Source organism: Cervus elaphus, chromosome 12 (assembly GCF_910594005.1).
Source record: "Cervus elaphus chromosome 12, mCerEla1.1, whole genome shotgun sequence".
NCBI lineage: Eukaryota > Metazoa > Chordata > Mammalia > Artiodactyla > Cervidae > Cervus > Cervus elaphus.
In genome coordinates, this window is record NC_057826.1 from 44,662,323 (window position 1) to 44,682,278 (window position 19,956).

General features: G+C 35.6%; 1 protein-coding gene and 1 non-coding gene across 2 annotated transcripts in view; one reads left to right on the forward strand and one right to left on the reverse strand.

Annotated features, from left to right (window-relative positions):
* WDR72 (WD repeat domain 72) overlaps window positions 1-19,956 on the reverse strand; it is a 210,037-nt gene that overhangs the window by 58,874 nt on the left and 131,207 nt on the right. Inside the window, exon 18 of the mRNA XM_043920196.1 lies at window positions 15,132-15,327. Within this exon, the coding sequence (XP_043776131.1) occupies window positions 15,132-15,327 (196 nt within the window). The remainder of the gene's footprint in view (window positions 1-15,131; window positions 15,328-19,956) is intronic.
* TRNAF-AAA lies at window positions 9,608-9,679 on the forward strand. The gene has a single exon. It is a non-coding gene; the product is annotated as a tRNA-Phe (tRNA).

Sequence of the window (19,956 nt, forward strand, 5' to 3'; positions counted from 1 at the left end):
GTTTTACAAAAGATTCAGATACGAAAATTTTAAAACACCAGTTTAGATCATTTCTTAAATAACAAAAAGAAGCTAGTCATTGGTAAAAATCTTTAGAAATATTTATGCTTTATACATGAGGTGGAAGTTATTGGTGAAACTTGGCTTTGTTTTTCTAATATTTTGTAAATTCTCAATTATGACTATATAGAAGATCCCATGGCCTTCCCAGATGGCTTGGTGGGTAAAGATTCTGCCTGCAATGCAGGAGATGCAGGAGTTGTGGGTTCTATCCCTGGGTCAGGGAGATCTCCTGGAGGACGGCATGGCAACCCACTCCAGTATTCTTGCCTGGAGAATCCCATGAACAAAGGAGCCTGGTAGGCTACAGTCCATGGGGTCGCAAAGAGTCAGACAGGACAGAAGATCCCATATGACAGTGAAAACAGCCTAGCTCACTTTATAGCATAGAAAGTATTTTGTAGTAACTGTCTAATATTTAAGCAACTATGTATACAGTAACAAATCACAGCTCTTCCTTCTAGCAATCAGAAATGGAAAATTTCAGAACCTGTGTTCTAAAAAAGCCTATGAAGGTTTACCTGACTTTTCATTTCTGATTTGATAAAAGGAATGAATAATTTTGGATTACTGCTACCCATTAAAAGAATAGATTAAGAACATTAAAATGTGTAACAATGGCTTGTGAATTTGGGAAATTGAGGGTTGGGCAAGGAGCAGACAGGGAATGTGAGGCTATATTCAATACAACTAGGGAGGGAAACCTGCCAACTGTAATAAATAAAATGACTTATGATGCCTTCACCCTCTTCATGTAGTTGTTATAACTGAAGCATCTAAGTGCTTTATATCATTAGTCACTACTATATTGCAGTTTCATTCTTACATTTTTCAGTACCTTTTATATGTATGATTTATGTCTGCAGAACATAACTAGAAACAGAATATATGCCTTACATACAGATTCCAGAAAAAGATAGAATTCAGCTAAGTAAACTTATTTTTTAAATCCAGTTCTGTAATGGTGTTTGTTGTAAGACAGGAGGTTTTCCAGTAAAACATATCCTCCTGTAGCTTTACTTTCCATGTATGGACTTCTTCCAGGGCCGTACTTGTTTCTTAAGCTATATCATGGTGGAATCTTATCCTTTATAATGTTTTGGAGAAAGCTGAGGGTGGCGCCTGTACAATTTGATTTGGTGTAAAAATATACACCAAATCTGATTTCTGTTACATTAAGGCATTCTCTGACAAAATATACAGAACAAGAAATGAAGTGAATTGTGTTTTAGAAATATCTTGCAAGCTTGTTTCCCCGAATACCTGACCACTAATTTTTAAAAATGGATCAAAACCCACTTTAATTGAATATTTAATAGATGATTTAATGTTCAAGTTAAGATACATTTTAAATGCTAAATATAAAAATGATTTGTGTTTGCTTACTGGAAATATTTGTAATACAAGTGAATATATATAATAAACCAATATTTAAAGCAAATTTACTATGGAAGAAATGAAATCACTATCTTCAATTTATAAAGATGCTACATTCATCAAACTGTATTTTTGACTGAATTGGTTTTTATAATATGAATACCATAACAGTAGACTTCCATTAACAGTTGAAAAATTTAACTCATTTTTAAAAATATGTAAAGTATTTTCCTTTAAAATGAGCCACTGGAAACATAAAAATGGCAATATCCTCCTAGGGATATAGCTAGAGGAAAACACATCAATTTGCATAAATAAATGAGCTTACTCTTTTGTAAATTCCTTCCTGTACATGATGCCCCGTCAGTGGGACTTACAGAAAAGAATCTGAGATTAACAAACAGGAACGTGCAATTTAGTCTAAGACCATTTTCTAACAAGTCATGTAAACATAGCAAAAGGTTTAAGTCTTTCATGCCCTAATTTTCCTTCCATTGAAATGGGCAAAAGCTCACTTTATTTGAAAATAATCCACTTTTTTTTTTTCTTTTAGTTTCTAAAAATAGGGGTCAACTACATATTTTGGCATTCCTGAAACAAACATTTCTTCACAGTACATTATGAATAGACTTTAGCTAATCTGGAGAATTTAAAATAAGAGAGTCCTAAGAAAATTCTAAAAACTCTTGTTTCTCAACATTAAACACAAACACATTATGGCACTTGAATACTGTTCTTACCTGGAAATTGCCCTGACTTATTTGCTACAAAAAAAGACTGATTAAAACCTTTCATTCTCTTTCAGTATTATGAGAACCCCAGACAAGTGTTAATGGATATGTTACTGAATCAGTCAGGTGAGTAGGCAATTCTATATTGCATTACAGGTATTTGTACCATTACCTTCTGAAACTCTGTTTCATAGTGCAGAGTATGTCATATAAAAATATATGATACTGCCCAATCTCAGCAGTTTGAAAGAAACATAAATCAATGGCATAAGGGAAGCAGGTGATGTAATGACTCTAGACTTAAATAGATGGCTTGAAGAGATGGATCATCAAGTTTAACCTTTGAAATTATTCATAGGATATTAAATACACAAAAAAGCACATTTCAAAGTTACCTTGCTTTGCTAAATTCTGTTCTTTAAATAAATTTTCCTAATGTGGTAAAGAGAAATAATATAGCCCATTCCTAGAAAATATCTAATAGCAAACACTTAATAAGCCTGGTCATAATGTTTCAGTTAAGAAAGTTGGTAAAGGAAGTCAATAATGTCTACATAAATCCATACACAGAAAAAGGAAAAAAAAATCAATGGTGAAACTCAAACTTGTCTATAAATGGTAAATAATCCAAATGCATCCCAAAAAAGATGAGAAATCAGACCAAGTATTTTACAAATACAAGTTGGGAAACATTTAAGAACTGATTCAGAAAGGGTGGGGGATTCAGATAGTGAGCAAATATAAAGGAGAAATAACTTCAAATTATCCCCAAGAACAACAGCAGTGTTGAAGGTGTGACTAATATGACCTGGATTCTGATGATCCTGAAGGACATTCACTGTTATTTGGTCTAAAAGCAGGGAGATAAAATTTCTCTCCTCTATGTAATGTAGGCATACTTTCTTTCTTTATGTGAGACGTGAAGCACTAATGTTCCATCTAAATAACCTAGTTTTATGAAGAAGTGATTTGAAAAAGTAAGAAAAGTAAGTATTGCTTTGCAAATAAATACTAAACAGAGAGACTCTGACAAAATTTGGACACAAGGATTCTCTGCATCTCCTGCTCTATTCAGTGTCTACTTTGCACTGGAAATGCCTCACTTCTCTTAAAATAATTTATAATGGCTTCCTTTTTCTTTCAATAAAAAGTCCATTGCCAGATCCTTTATATTCTAGGTGTCTCACCTTCTGGATCTAGACTGAAGCATCCTCATCTCCTATTCCCTACCCACATCAAATTTATCCCTATTTACTGACCTGTGTCTGTCCTCATGTTACTCCTTTTGCCTGAAATACCCTTCTTACACCAAACTCTTTCCCACTGGAGGCAGTTGGGTCCTCCCAAAAGCACAAGTAAGGATGGAGTTAGAAATGCAAAAGGCTTACTAGAGAGTAACGTGTGAAAGAAAAAGGGCAAAAACAGAGCTGGGTAAGGAGCTCTCTGGTTACTACACAAATGCTTCAGTCTTTATCAACCCAGTGGAAACTCCAGGAGAAAACTGTTCACTAGAGAAGTCTGTCTGAATGGGAAGTAGCTAGGCCCTTGTACCACCACCTTGCGCAGTCATTGTCCCAGGAAGAATATGACCTTTGCTCCGATTCAAGGATGAATCCTGGATGTCCCGACAGCTGTCAGTTGGCCATACTCTTCACATCCGGGCAGGTCGTCCTCTCATGTAGAGTGATCTAAAAAGTGCGTCTCTCCATGTCTGCCACACCATTATCCTCCAAAGCAAACACGAATGTTTACTCCTGCGTGAAGCCTCTAAAAGTCACCCCAAGGCAAATGGTGGCCCTCCATGCTTCCACAGCAGTGTGAATTGTCTATCTTATACCACACTGTGGCCTTGTTATGTTTATAGGACTCTGCCTTTTGGAAATAGAAATCACATCATATTCTTCTCAGATTCTGGTAGATAGTTTGGGAAATAGAGTATCTAACCTATACCATATACAAAAAGGTAGAGTGAATAGATGGATGTGTGGACCTACCAGATGGATGACTGATCAGATTGGTTATTCCCTATTCTTGTGCAGATGCCAAGGCATACACTTTGTCTATTTTCATGGTGTTATAAACTTCTCAGAAAATACTTTAATATACTTTAAGTACCAATGGGATATTGGATTTTAAATATAAGATGTATCAATATCACTTATATGTGGAATCTAAAAAAAAAATGATATAGATGTACTTATTTGCAAAGGAGAAATGGAGACACAGCTGTAGAGAATGGATGTATGGAAACCAGGGGAATGTGGTGTAGGATGAACTGGGATATTGGGATAGACATGTATACACTACTATGTATAAAATAGAGAACTCATGAGAACCTACTGTATAGCCCAGAAAACTCTACTCATTGCTCTGTTGTGACCTAAATAAATGGGAAGGAAATCCAAAAAAGGGGGGATATAGGCACACATATAGCTGATTCACTTAGAATTAACTCTGCTATACAGCAGAAACTAACACAACATCATAAAACAGCTATACTCCAATAAAAATTAATATAAAAAAAGATAAGATTATCAAAAATTAGTGTGTTCTAAGCCAAACTTTTGGAATTATGTTCCCAGCATTTAAATGAACCTGTGTATCACTTTCCATCCATTATTCTCACTTCCAGTTTTGCTCAGTTGACATATTAGGAGATAGGTTACCTAATTTTTAACTTTAAGATGTGCTATGTTTATTCTCTACTGTAAAATAATCATTTAATTTCAATTATAAATTTTGGACTTTTTAAAAATGACTTCCTTGGAGAGTGCTTAGTAGTCAGTAGCATGCCTTCTTCATTTAATCAGCCAGCAACATTGATTCTATGCCACATCCACTGCCAGGCTTTGAGGACACCAAGACTAAAGTCAAAGGATAGAGTAAGAAGTTCTTTATCTAATGAAGGAGACGGAGCTGCAATCTGATGATTTGTTGTATGTCCTTGGAAGAACTATGACCAATGAAGAAACAACATGGGCGGAGTGCAAAGAAAGGGGCAGACACAGAGGAGCTAAGGAAAGAACTCCTTGAGTTAGTTGGAGGTTCTTAATTCCATTATCTCCCTTCGCGTTTCCAAAAGAGGAAAGGACAGAAACAAAGAAAGGCATCAGAATGTATAGAATCCCTTGCTGAAGGCTTTGGTTGTCAGCAGGGTTGGTACTGCCCCCTGGAGGAAGACTTTGGAAACTGCTGAGGCAAGGGGCCTTTGCTTTCCCCAATGATTTTGGAAAGGTGAAAATACTTACTGGCATTTAGTGGGCAGGAGTAAGAAAAGGCAGATGTCCTGCTGTGCTCAGGATGGCCCTTCACAATGAAAAAATTATCCTGATGTTTCACATGGCTTTCAAGTTTCCCACTGGACGTTCATGGAAGGGAAAGCCTTGCTTATAATTTCTTGAGTCCAGTACCTAACTTTCTTTTACACATAGGGATCTTTCAAGGCTTTGACTGTACCTTCAATTTTCTAGGAAAGATACTAACTCAAATCCATCTGGACACCAATGTCACCAACAGCACCATCATGCCTGTGTAGGCCTGCATTTGCAGCTGTCATTTCAGCAATGAAATGTTTCCCAGTCAGCATTTTATTATATCTTTTAGTATGGTCATGACCAAGCTTTTACCTATTGACATATTTTTATTATGAATTTCTTAATCTTTGCTTTTTATCCTTTAAATTGTGTATAAATTATTTGTGAGGTAGATTTTATTACTTATGAACTTCATTTTAGAATTAGAGAGGGAATATTAGAAATTGTTAACAATGTTTCAGTCCATTCTAGGACTGAAAAGAGTTGAGAAACACCACACTTGAAGTTTCTAAAATTTAAGACCAACTTCATTCTGACTAAAAGCCTGGAAGACTGTTCACAGTTACCGTATTCTTATGTATATTCAGTTACTAAGGGGAATTTTTACATTGCCCCAGATTAGCAGGGCTGCCTGGCTGGATGGCAGGCATTCCTGCATAGATATGAATAAAGGGCCCGTGATCATCTGTATCAGGTAAAAGGAAAAAGAAGCAACAATCTTCTTTGAATTAGCTGTCTTCATTTCTTGTGGCTTATTCTCCTGGGTTTCCTTGTTTTTTGCCTTCAAACATCTGTTGGCATTAATTTTTCCTGGTAACTCTCTAGACAGATATTTAGTTCGCCCCTGAACTAAGAAAAATACATTTTAAAAAAATGCCTCCGGATTAACATTTTAGAAGAAAACCATCACTGTCCCTATAATGACCTCTTCCTACCTACACACAATTAGCATATTATTTAGCACTTCTTCCATTCTTAGACCACAGTTCTTTGATACATGTCTGTCACTGTCCTTTATCATTCCTCCACTTATGTAGGCAACACACTTAATGAGCACCCATCATGAGCCACGTGGTACATTACCTGCTAGAAGCACAAGATTAATAAATTCCAACTTTAGCCCTCAAGGAGTTCAGAGAATTGGGAAAGAAAGGCGAATAAACAAGAAACTAGAGTGCCAGATGATACAGACTATTTAGAAGGATATACAAGAAATGTATGAAATGACCTAATAAAAGATCTGTAGTACCTTACATTGAACCTTAGACATAGTAAATGGTTAATAAGAGATGTTTACAAGTTATTAAAATTGTTCTAAGGCTGAAAATTGGATAGATATATGGACAAGTTAAAATGGTAAAATAAGGGTGCTGCCAGCAAGATGAATGACATTCTGATGGAATGGGATATACCAGCGACATGAGACAGACTTTATTTTCTTGAGCTCCAAAATCACTGCAGATGGTGACTGCAGCCATGAAATTAAAAGATGCTTGCTCCTTGGAAGAAAAGCTCTGACCAACCTAGACAGCATATTAAAAAGCAGAGACATTACTTTGCCAACAAACGTCCGTGTAGTCAAAGCTCCTTTTTCCAGTAGTCATGTATGTATGGATGTGAGAGTTGGACCATAAGGAAAGCGAATAACTGACTCATTGGAAAAGACCCTGATGCTGGGGACGATTGAATACAGGAGAAGAAGGGGACAACAGAGGATTAGATGGTTGGATGGCATAACCGACTCAATGGAAAGCAAGCTCTGGGAGTTGGTGATGGACAAGGAAGTCCGGCGTGCTGCAGTCCACGGGGTCTCAAAGAGCTGGACACAACTGAGCGACTGAACTGAACGACATAAGAACATCTGCATAATATTTCCTTCAACCACCATTTCTCTAACAGTTGCCTTGCCATGTGCTAGACACTGTACTCTCTGGTGAGAATACAAAACTGACTAAATCCCCGCTTTTTCTCTCAAGGAATTTAGTTGTATCAAAATTGTTTCCAGAACTAGGAATGCATATGCATATTGATTAATGGCTTCGCATTTAAGGTAGAAACTAATATCACACAAGGTGCCAGGCTCAGAGGTAGAAATGGAGTCGGCAGGGAGGAGGCTGACCCAAACGCGTCAGGTTGTAAACAGAACTCTATCTTAGCAGTGTTCGGGCTGTTGGCTGCAAGAGATCACAAATGAGCCAGACGTTCAAGAAGAGACAGGTGAGTCAGAACCCAGGACATGAATCCAAACACTGAGGAAATGGTGTTTGACACAGCAGCTCCTTAAATACTTCCACAGAGAAGCTGTAGCTGAATGAAGAATAAGAAGACGAGTTTCAAGCAAGTCTCCAGGCTCTCTAAAAACATCAGACTGAAACCAGGTCATGACGAAATGAGTAAGGAAGAGCTAAATAATCAACCATTAGGAAAGAAGCTCTGGAATGGTTAAAAGTGAAATTCATTCATGTGTCTATTTTTAATTTTTTTGTGAGCTTTCTGTGTGCACACACATGATCCTGGGGTGATGATGCTTAGAAAATGATTTCATGTGTGTATTCAGGCTATATCTGGCCACTACAGGAAAGCAATCAGCTGATTTTTCTTGTCTTCTTTTTTCCATTACTAATTAGAAATTGGCTGAATTTTTAGAACAAGCTGCCCTGTTGTCCATCCATTCATCCATCCTCTTAATAATCACTTATTACCAGCTACTAGGTGAAGAACCATCCCAGGTGATAGAAGGAAGAAAGATAAATAGACCAACCCCGTCCTTGAGAGGTCAGTGTTGGGAGGCCAGTCTCAATTTGGAGAACAATAGTGCAAAATACATCGATTTCAGGGACAGTATCTAGATCACTTTTCCTTTGTCAATAAATTTAAATGGGCATGCAGACAATAATCGATAAATTGGTGCCCGCACAACTGTCACCAAGGAAATATTTAACTCAATTCCTTGATGCTACTGTCTCTGCACAGCTGGGCCAGGTTGGCATTCTGATTGCTCATGAGGAAAAAGGACAATGCAACACTCTAGTTCTTCATATGCCAAGATGAAAATCATCAATCTCAATCTCTGTGAAAGATGAAACTACTTTGGTAAAAAGAGCAGTGAACTCTATCAGTCTTTCTGAGGCAATGCAATCTTAAAGATGATTCAGAGAGGGAGGAAGCAGTGGAGAAGTTCAGGATTTATATAGGGAGAAAGGGAAATGATAAAAATACTTCATCTGTTTTGCAAGAAGCAAAAATAAGACAGAACATATGTTAAACCCAAATGGCAACTGGTTTTTGAAAGGTATGTAATGTACCCTAGGTGCTAAATTATTTGCTAATCATATGCAAATTCCTCATCATTCAACATGAATATCTTGATATTTAAAAAGATTGTCTATTATATAATTCAAATTAATCTATAAAAATGAAAATTTATATTTCCTCTTTCTCCCATACTGCCAACCTTTTGACTAATATGTATATGCCAAATCTTTTTCATATCTAGCATTTACCAGTTGGCATTTCCAGTTCCCAAGCATAAAACCTTCTAATTTGTAACCACTAAAACTTACGTAAATGTATGTTCCAAACAAAGCTATTTAATATTAAGTGCATCTTTTGTGAAATAGCTTATAGTGTCTCATCCAAAGGTTAATAGAAATTAGTTATTTGATATTTGCTCATTAGATGATTCAAGAGAGCATTTCCTCTGTTGTTATACCAAATGTTTGGGGTTCTGTAGCCTTGTGATCCCCAACCTGGGCAATACCTATCTTTCTAACTGTCATATAGGAGACACATGGTAAATATTGATGAATTCAGAAATACTAAAGGAAAATAGTATTTAATTGGAAAGCAATGCCAGATAGTAATGAAGAACCCAGATTCTGATGCCTCGGTTTAACTCTTGGTTCTGTTGCTTGTTCGGAATAGACTTTGGGAAAGTTACTTCTCTGTATCTGTTTTCTCATCAATAAAATGGTAATAACAATACTACCTATCCTCACTGAACTGTTGCCTGAATCAAATGGTTTAAGGTACATGAGGCACTTAGAACATACTAAGCCATATCGGTGTTAGATGTTATTATTATCATCGCTGTGACTATCAGTGCTATTCTAGAAGGCTGAGAATTCCCTGGTGGCTCAGACGGTAAAGCGTCTGCCTAAAATGCAGGAGACCCGGGTTCAATCCCTGGGTCGGGAAGATCTTCTGGAGAAGTAAATGGCAACCCATTCCAGTATTCTTGCCTGGAAAATCCCATGGATGGAGGAGCCTGGTAGGTTACAGTCCATGGGGTCGCAGAGAGTCGGACACGGCTGAATGACTTTACTTTCACTTTAATTAGGAGAGGAAGGCATTGGCACAATGAGATTCAAAAAGGGCACATGCTCTCCAGAGAAGAAATTAAGGATGTATGGGTTTCTCTCTATTGTTCAGGTTCCACATTTATGCATGTGTGGATCAGATAATTCTTGGGAGAAAGAAAAGGGCATCAGTGTCTTCAGTGGCCTCTGAAACAGCTGCCTTCTCCTACTCCAGCTTTTTTTGCTTGGCTAAATTATGTTCAGTCTTTCAAGTCTTGCGTTAGGCATCTCTTCTTCAAAGAAGTCTTCTTGACCTCAAATCTGGGTTAGGTACTGCTTTGATGTGTTCCTGAAAACTCATCCATAGCATTTGATAGACCATGGTCTTCAACTGGGGATTTCCAATTCATTCTCTGTGTACCACCAACTCATGGATCAGTACACAGAGGCATAGAGAAGTGATGCATAAAGATGTATTCAAAGTTTTGGAGCTAGCACAGTGTGCCGTACAGAATATCAAGTTAGCATCCCTTCATAACAAAAAGCTTATCGTATCTGCCTTCTGAGTCCACTCAAAGGCTGTGGTTGGGATACTTTCTTGCAGAAAATACAAAGAAGAACTCTGATGCATGCATCACCAGTATATGTATGTTTGTTTATAAATAATATACATCCTATTAGTATATCAACATTAAGTCCATTCTAAAATATACACGAAAATAAAAATTTCAAAAGGAGAACATTAACACACACACACACACACACACAATAGTGCCATTTATACTTTTTTTTGCTTAAGATTGCATTATTAGAATTATCTTCAATCATAGTTTCTTGGCAAGAAACTTTTGTTCGTATTCTGAGTTACTTTAGTTAATGCTAGAAAATAAAATCTGTAGGTCATCTGAGCAGGGACACTTGAAACTGAACATAGGAGAGGCAGCCTTCTGGGAAGTGAATCTTCCACTCTCTACCCAGAATGTCCTATGGGATACTGCACTACCCAACATAGGAATCAAATCAGCTTACCAAAGTCAATCTACGGATCAAGGGTATTTTTGTTGAAAAAAATGCAAGTATAGATTTTGATTATCTCACTCTTCCATATTCATTTCATCAGCAAATACTTTGGCAACCCACTTCAGTATTCTTGCCTGGAAAATCCCACGGACAGAGGAGCCTGGCAGCCTGGTGGGCTACAGTCTATGTGGCCGCAAAGAGTCAGACATGACTGAGCAATTGAGCGTAGCACCTTTATAGACATTCAAAATCTGATCACTTCTCACCTTCTCCAACCAAGCCACCATTTGTGTTCCAAGATGCCATCATTTGGATTAGCATTATACGACCTCCCAACTGGTCTCCCAGCTTCTGCTCATGGCCCTGAACTTTAGGCAGTGAGATTCCCTTAAAATATGTGCCCATTGTCTGTTCTCCCATCTCAGAGAGAAAGCTTAAGTCCTCAGTCTGATACACAAAAGGCTTTCTATGATAATTCCCCATTACTTCTTTGCTCCTTGCTCACTTGCCTTACCCAGATCTTTTCTAAATTACTTCTGTGGCTTTAAGAATGCAATGACCTTCTCACTTAGCCTGAAGGCCTCAAAGGAAAAGGAAGATGTATTTACTATAACTAACAATGTCAGGAAAGAGTTTCCCTGTGAGGTAGTCAGACACTATGTTTCAAAGCCTTTCTACAACTAGACAGATTTTCTTCTGAGATATTCAACAAGCAGATGAAAACTGTCCTATGCCAGTTCTTCTACAGATGGCCACCAGGACCACAAAACTTTTCTGTTAAATATATCTTGATTTACTATAAAATAATGGTTTTACTTAAAGAGCACATTTTCATTATTTAACTTTGCAGATAAGACTTTGAAAATGATGCAAACAATAAAGATTATTTGCAGCACCCTTATTTCGTGTATAATCTTCACAACCACACAGTTTAACATGAATTTAAATTCAGCCAGTAATTCTAAGCCTCCATTTCTATCTCAACCAATTTATTTAATGAAACAATTCAGAGTACTTGCTTAAACTGATCCAAATAACATTTTAAAAAAGTAAAGGGAAATAGCTTTCTAAAGCATTTTGATAATAGAAACCACTGCTGTTCTTTAAAGTAATCAATCTTAACCTCAAATGTGAGTGCTAATTATACAATTTCTTATTAAAGAGATTCAAGTAGATCGCAGTGTGATCGTTATAAAACTGTAAACTCAGATAAAATTCACAGATCTCCCATAAAATACTGATTCACAAATATTAGGACCGCAAATAAAATACAAGCTGTGAAAGGTAACAAGTGAAAACGCTGAAAAATAAGATACAAATTTATAAAGTGCAAACAGTTCTCACTTTACTGATTCCATCTCATGTACAAACCTTTCAAGAAACCTGGTGATTTTCTTTATGAGGGCTGTGATGGCAACGGTTGAACATTCTGCATTTTCTTTGTTAATAGAAACTATGATTTATGAGAGAGGAATAAAAATCTAAGAAAACCACTCAATAAATTATTCAATTTTCAGATCAAGCTGATTACAGCAAATTTCCTTCATGCTGCAAGTATGGAAAATGCAGCTTATTGGCTAAAATGAGTGTTTAAGAGAATATCTAGAATTGTTTCCTTGTTTTCAGTAATTTGGTGACTGTAGACAAGTCATATACCTTCTTTAAGTCCAGTTTATTCATTCAAAAAATGAAATAATAATAGGAAGCATGTCTCAAAGTGCAAGAGATACACTACTAGAGGCATTCAAGATACCCAATATGGTGATGAACTTTTTTCCAAATACTATTTATTTCTATGTGTATGAGAAAGATACATAATTAGTATGTTAACCTAAATATTCATAGAGGCTTATTTCAGGAAAAGCCTAGGTAGCACCATGGAAATCTCTCTTCCTCAGATAGTAGTTCTTTTCAGCTGTTAGAACATAGTAAGAGTGCAATAACTGTTGCTGTTAATATTATTTTTCCTTATGATCTATTAACATTATTGTCATATTACCACAGCACTAATAAGCCAAACATACTGCACCCAACATAAAAGAAGTTTATGAGTATTTATACAAAAAAAAATCATCTGTTACTTTTGAAATGATTTACAAATAAAATGGAAGAAATTAAGGAACCAAGAAAGAATAAAAGAAAATAGGAAAACAAACAAAAACAAGCAAGAGGAATGGGAAACTCATAGAGGAAAAATGAGAAAGGACCTGATAAAATTAAACAATATAAACCATTTATCATAAGAATATTTGATAAAATGATATGTTGCAATCACACTGAGGCTAAGTAAATGTGCCTATAAAATTTGAGGTATAATCATATTTGGTGAATACCACCTACATCATCCTCTTAACTTTTGAATCAGGATATCTGAGATAAGTAAAATAGCTTTTTAGTTATTTATTTTAAAAAATTCCATCAAGTAATGCAGTGCATACCACTAGTAAAGATCTAAAGCTTTTCCTGTAATTATACTTAGCTCCTCTGAATAGTTTTAAAATTAGTTTTGTTTATTTTTTCCAAAAGGGGAAAAATGGCAGTGTTAGTATCCAATATAATATTGCTTGCAAATTTTCCTCTTCAATGCTTGTCATTTGCTTCCTATATACTTGCAATTGGAGTTAATATTTTTGTATAAGGAATATTTCCCAGGACAATATATACTTATTACTTTGTGAAAATATTATATTTATTTTAAATAAAATATTCTAAATTTAATCTACCAACATATATCAAGTAGTTTTAATATTTTTGTGTTCCAATTCTTATCACAAGCTAATCCTAAATTTTCTAAAGGATTGCTCAATAATGATAAAGATAGATAATATTTATTAAGATCCAGATTCTTTAGTCATAGTAAGATCCAGTTCCATAGAATTAATAATTCTCAATAATTCTCTATTATGAAGTTTCACCAGAAGGCCCAATCTGATGAAACTTCAAATAATGAGTAAGCCATGTGATAGCAAAACTCATAAAAATTTCACTTTGATAGCCTGCCAAGAATTTCTCAACCAGAAATGAGGCTTATGGGCCAATGGATAAATTAGACACTAGGGATAAGTAACAGAAATACCACCAAGTGAGAATTAACACGTGATGAATGACACTAGCTGCTTTGGAGAGACACTACAAGTGTCTCTCCAAATGAATCAAGAACACAAATGTAGTCAGTGAAAATTAATTTAAAAAGGAATTTTTCTACTTCTTGTTTGAAAGGTGTAATACAAATACAATTATGTGACATGAACCATGAGGAAGGCCTTAAAGAGAGTAAATTTGCCAGATAATTAAAGCTAATTTCTTTACAACAAAAAAACAAGTGACTTGAAATTACCACTTAGTTTTAACAAATTACTATCTGAATTTACCAGCCTCAGTGACTTTCTTGGTATTAGGAAATATTCCATCTATTTTGATCTTTGGCCTTCTTTGAAAAAGCCTTTTTCTGCTACCTATCCTCTTTCACTGAATAGTGCTCTCTAATCAGTAATCTTATACAAATAATAAGAAGAAATAAATATAATGCATTTTTAAGAGTAATACCTGTTTTAAGTTTTAACATTTTAAATATAGCAACATTTCTGAGTCCCAAATAAAATCTCTTTTAAAGAGCTAAAAGAAGTATCTAAAATTTTTTAACAATCTGAAACATGTAAACTTGTAACATGTTTTCCTAAGAAATATATGTAATAATATTATACGTTTATTTTTTCATCAAAAGCTTACTAACAAAGTTGAAAATAAAATTTTTCCTTAATTTTACTATTTTTTAATTTTCATTTTTAAGTCACAGATAACAGGCTAAAAAGTCAGATAACATTATACAGCAGAAATTTAAGACTCACTTGCTAGTCAAAACCATAAACACTGTGATTATAAAGTTACAGTGATAAAATTTGTTACAGAATGAATCAAGTGGTCGAACTATAAAACAATTTACTTTTAGTTTCTATTTCATTTCTTATTCCCAGAAAAAAAAAATAGCACATGGCTATTATCATGTTACCAAATGAACACAAATTTAGGACCCATTATTATCAGAGTATCCTTATAATATATGTCCCATTAAGCTATTATTGTTACTTCTGTTTTCATTTTTACTGCCTTTAAAACATTTTAATAAATGTTGTTTTGTAAAATATTTATTAATTATAATTTAGAATTAGAAACTTGACAATTATGAGGAAATTGATAGCAGAATAGGTCAGAAACAGGGCACTTAGCTTGGCTTTTGCAGAAATGATTTATTGTGAACTCATATTCTCAACATGCTCTGAGGAGTAGAAAAAGTTCTGATGAAAGAGCTTGCCAATAAATTTTGCACTTACTTTGCAGACGAAAAGTGTCTGTAGTACACTGTAACTCAGGCTCCTTGGCCCATTCGATCTTCGGCAGCATCTGCATCATCTCATAGTCACCATTCGTTGCCACAGACTCTGGTTCACTGTTGACTGGTGTCTTTCTTAAAGTCTTCATGTGCTTCTGAACTTCCGCCAAAAGAACAGCTTGTATTGCTTCAGTTACCTGTAAAATTTATTTTTCAAATGAATTATTTTTAGTGTTCACAAATGGTCAGGGTCTTATATAAACCCCCAAGCCTGGAATTTTGATTTGAATGTCTCACATAAACTGTAATGCTCCATTCCACCAGAATTACTATCTGAAACAACTGAAGTGCAGTTACTGGAAACTAGCATCCAAGTCATCATACTGCTCTTTTTTTTTTTTTTTTTTTTAAGAAAAAGAAGCCTCAACAGATTATAAAAGGAAAATTTAAAGGCATTCTCCATTCTTTCTCATAAAATATTTTCATTTTCACCAGAAAACAAAATTTGAATATATCATATTGTTTTTAAAGACAAGCTTAGTTTCTGGATGCCTAGTATAATTTAACCAAACACACTTAATTTAAAAAATACAGAAAATTAAAGACAAAACTTTAATAATAAATCTCACCAAACTGTGTATATGTGTAAATAGTTTCACATGGCTTAAAACACTGCAAAGCCTGCCTTCCAGTTATTGTACATAGCCAGTCAAGAACCACTGTTGAGGTGAGAGAGAAGGGGGATATTTATCATGGGGTATCCTGTGGTGGTAAAGTGGATTGGTATTGTACCTGTCTCCTGAGAACCCAGTGTGCACGTCAAGAAGCAACAGTTAGAACCGGACATGGAACAACAGACTGGTTCAAAATTGGAAAAGGAATATATATGCCAATGCTGTATATTGTCACCCTGCTTATTTAACTTACATGCAGAGTACATCATGTGAAATGCCAGGCTGGATGAATCATGAGCTGGAATCAAGAAATATAAACAATCTCAGATATGCAGGTGATGCCACTCTAATGGCAGAAAGCAAAGAGGAACTAAAGGCAGACGCTTTACCATCTAAGCCACCAGGGAAGCAAAGAACATCTTAATGAGGGTCAAAGAGAAGAGTGAAAAAGCGGGCTTAAAAGTCAACATTCAAAAAACTAAGATCGTGCCATTCGTCTCATCACTCATGGCAAATAGATGGGAACAAAGTGGAAAAAGTGACAGATTTTATCTTCTTGGGCTCCAAACTCACAGCAGACAGTGACTGCAGTCATGAAATTAAAAGACACTTGCTCTGTGGAAGGAAAGCTATGACAAACCTAGACAGCATATTAAAAAGCAGACACATCACTCTGCCGACAAAGTCTGTAGGAGTCAAAGCTATGGTGTTTCCAGTGGTTGTATGCAGATGTGACAGTTGGACCATAAAGAAGGCTGAGTGCTGAAGAATTAATGCTTTCAAATTGTGGTGCTGGAGAAGACTCTTAAGAGTCCCTTGGACAGCAAGGATATCAATATTAAAGGAAATCAACCCTGAATATTCATTGGAAGGAGTGATGCTGAACCGGAAACTCTAATACTTTGGCCACCTGATGTGAAGAGCTGACTCATTGCAAAAGACCCTGATGCTGGGAAAGATTGAAAGCAGGAGGAGAAGGGGAACGACAGAGGATAGGATGGTTGGATAGCATTACTGACTCAATGGACATGAATTTGAGCAAACTCCGGGAGATAGTGAAAGACAGGGAAGCCTAGCGTGGTACAGTCCACGGTGTCACAAAGAGTCAGACATGACTTAGCCACTAAACAATAACAGCAATCTTGTGAGACCTTTGGGCTCCAGGGACACTCAGAGAGTTTATGCTGATGGCAAATGCTCAGTAAACAGCAGGGGCAGAAGAAACTCTATTCTAAACTCTTTTCTAGAGTTTTAAATATAGGGAGCATCCAGAAAGTATCAGAGTAGTTTCCTGATCACTGATCATCCCCCTATTCTTGGCCACTCAGATGCTTGGTTGGGTTGTGGCAAAAAGGCTCTTGAATGATGTGATTTTACTACTCTACACCAGATCTATTATAATTGTAGTACTGCCTGTTACAATACAGGTACATAATTCCTGCTCATGCATATTATGTGGTGAGATCCTCAACACTGTGAAAGCTGTTGCATACCATGAATACAACATAAAACTCTACACATTATGGTCCTGATGACTCATGCTTATTAATATCTACCATATACTGAAACATATATTAACTATTAACTATGATATCTATTAACATACTATTTTAGATCACAGTAAGTGAACCACACTTATCATATAGATATTATGAGAGGACAACCTGTATTAATTATTCATGGATAATTTTACATCATTGAATTTATGTCATTTTAATTTTATCACACATTTTATTTGATAGCACTGCCTCCAAGATATGAATGGTGTGGTATAAAGAGAAAGAGATCTCAATCTGAAATGAGAAGGTCCAAGTTTCTGATCTGACTATGACAGTTATTACAAATGCAACTTTTGACAAGTTACATACTTCTCTGGGACTTTAGGGGACATATATGTATACCTATGGCTGACTCATGTTGCTATTTGGCAGAAAACAACAAAGTTCTGTAAAGCAATTATCCTTCAATTAAAAAAACAAAAACAAAACCCAAAAACAACAGTATGTGATTCTGAGAGAGGCTAAGATGAGAGCTTTCAATCACAGAAAGCTGTATGGAACTTACTTCTGTTTCTACATATAAAAATCAGGAAGATATTGGAGGGTATCCTTGGACCTGCAGTATATCAGACTATGGTCTATCCCTTGGAATGGGCAGATTGGCCATATGTTCCTATAGGATTATGGATGCCCTCTCATGACTGTGATTTACTGTGATTTAGCATGTCCTCTATCTACTAGATATAATATTCTATAACAACCTGGATCAATGTTCTTTTTAAAAAATATACAGAGATTTATGGAACTTCAGTTAATATTTCTAATTATTAGATTGACCATATTTCATAACTGTTAAATTTTGGAACTTTTTAACATATATGTCACTATAAATATGTACTGCAGAAATAATTAATATGAGTATCATTAAGAAACAAGATAAAGTAGAAACAGCAGTATAAAACATATTTACTGCAATGAGCAGGATAATCAGAGCCACAGAACTTAAAAGTGAATACAGAATGGCACATACCCAGTTGGAATCAAACTCAAAATATACATTTTGTGCTCGGTATGAGATCAATACTCAGAGACATGGTACAATTTATATAAGCATATAATAATGCTATAGTATCTTGTTATACACTGAACACTAAAATCATGCAAATAGAGTTGAAATAGATTTTGTGTACTTTAAAAATATACATGCTGGAAGGTAAAATTTAATGATAGTTTCTGACTATCAATGCTTAAGTCTCTCTAGTATGTAAATATAGTAGATAAATTTTGTAGATAGGTAGTATACATAGAATTTTTCCCAACAAATATAAAATCTATAGATATTATATAACTTTGTAATGATAATAATGAACCGGAATTGAAAGCACAATGCAATAAAGCTGTCTCCCAAATGCATATATAGTTTTTCCTGAAAAGACAGATACATGAAGCATTACAAGTTATAAAGGAATGTGCAGATTTAAAATGAAGTTTGAAAATCCATTGATGGGGAAGAGAGCCACGTCTGGACCATAAACTTATTAGCTGGGAGTAATACTGTGCCATAGCAAGCTACATTTTTTTTTAATGGTTTTCTGCTAACACCTAGAAACAGCAAAGTATTGTAAAATAGTACAGAGCATTATGAAGACTCATAAGAGCCCCTGTGGCCTGCGTGTGGTTTCAATGTCTACCCAAACTTTCTGGTATAAAAAAGCATTTTCCCAACAGTCAGACTCACACTAGCCTTTCATGTCTTTTCATCATTTCCTTGAAAAAACAATACTTCTCTCTGGTGGCCTGGATTTCATGGTTTCACCTACCAGTGTTAGATTATAAAATCCAAAGAACTTTAGTGTTGCTTCAGAAATATGCAAGTTAGCAACCCCAAAACTTGCTGTTGCTTCTCCAACATTTATTTCTATGTTGGGTATATTTCGTGTGTGAGAAACCAAAGAGACAATCTGCAAACTCTTTCATCTGCAAAATTAACTCATCCTTACTTATTTCCTTAAAAATACCCCCCTTCAATTTCTGAAGTAGGATTTTGCTCTGTTTTACGAAATCATTACCATTGCCAGTGTTCTTAAAATACATTAAAAAGCAGATTCAAATGAACATGTTTAACTGCTTAAATGAACACCTTTATAAGGAATTTGAGGATTGGTTATTGAAGCATTTATATGGATATTTGCAACAGCCTCTGTTTTTCCTGAAGGACCCAGGAATTCTCATTTCTATAGTATCTGTCCTGTGCTCAGATGCTCAGTCATGTCCAGCTCTTTGTGTCCCCATGGACTGTAGCCTGCCAGGCCCCTCTGTCCATGGGATTTCCCAGGCAAGAATACTGGAGTGGGTCACCATTTTCTTCTCCAGGGGATCTTCCCAACCCAGAGATCGAACCTGCATCTCTTACATTTCCTACATTGACAGGCGGATTCTTTACCACTAGCACCACCTGGGAAGCCCCATTTCTACTTTACACATGAGTCGAATAAATAATCAACAAGTTAAACCTATCTTCCAGAATCATTTATCAGGTTAGTGGCAGAAAGGAGAGAACTTTGAAGCTTAAACTTCATACAGAGTGAATAATAAATGCTCTGGTAATATTTGCCTTGCTGCCAGCATTTTAACAAGGTCATAGAATCATAGA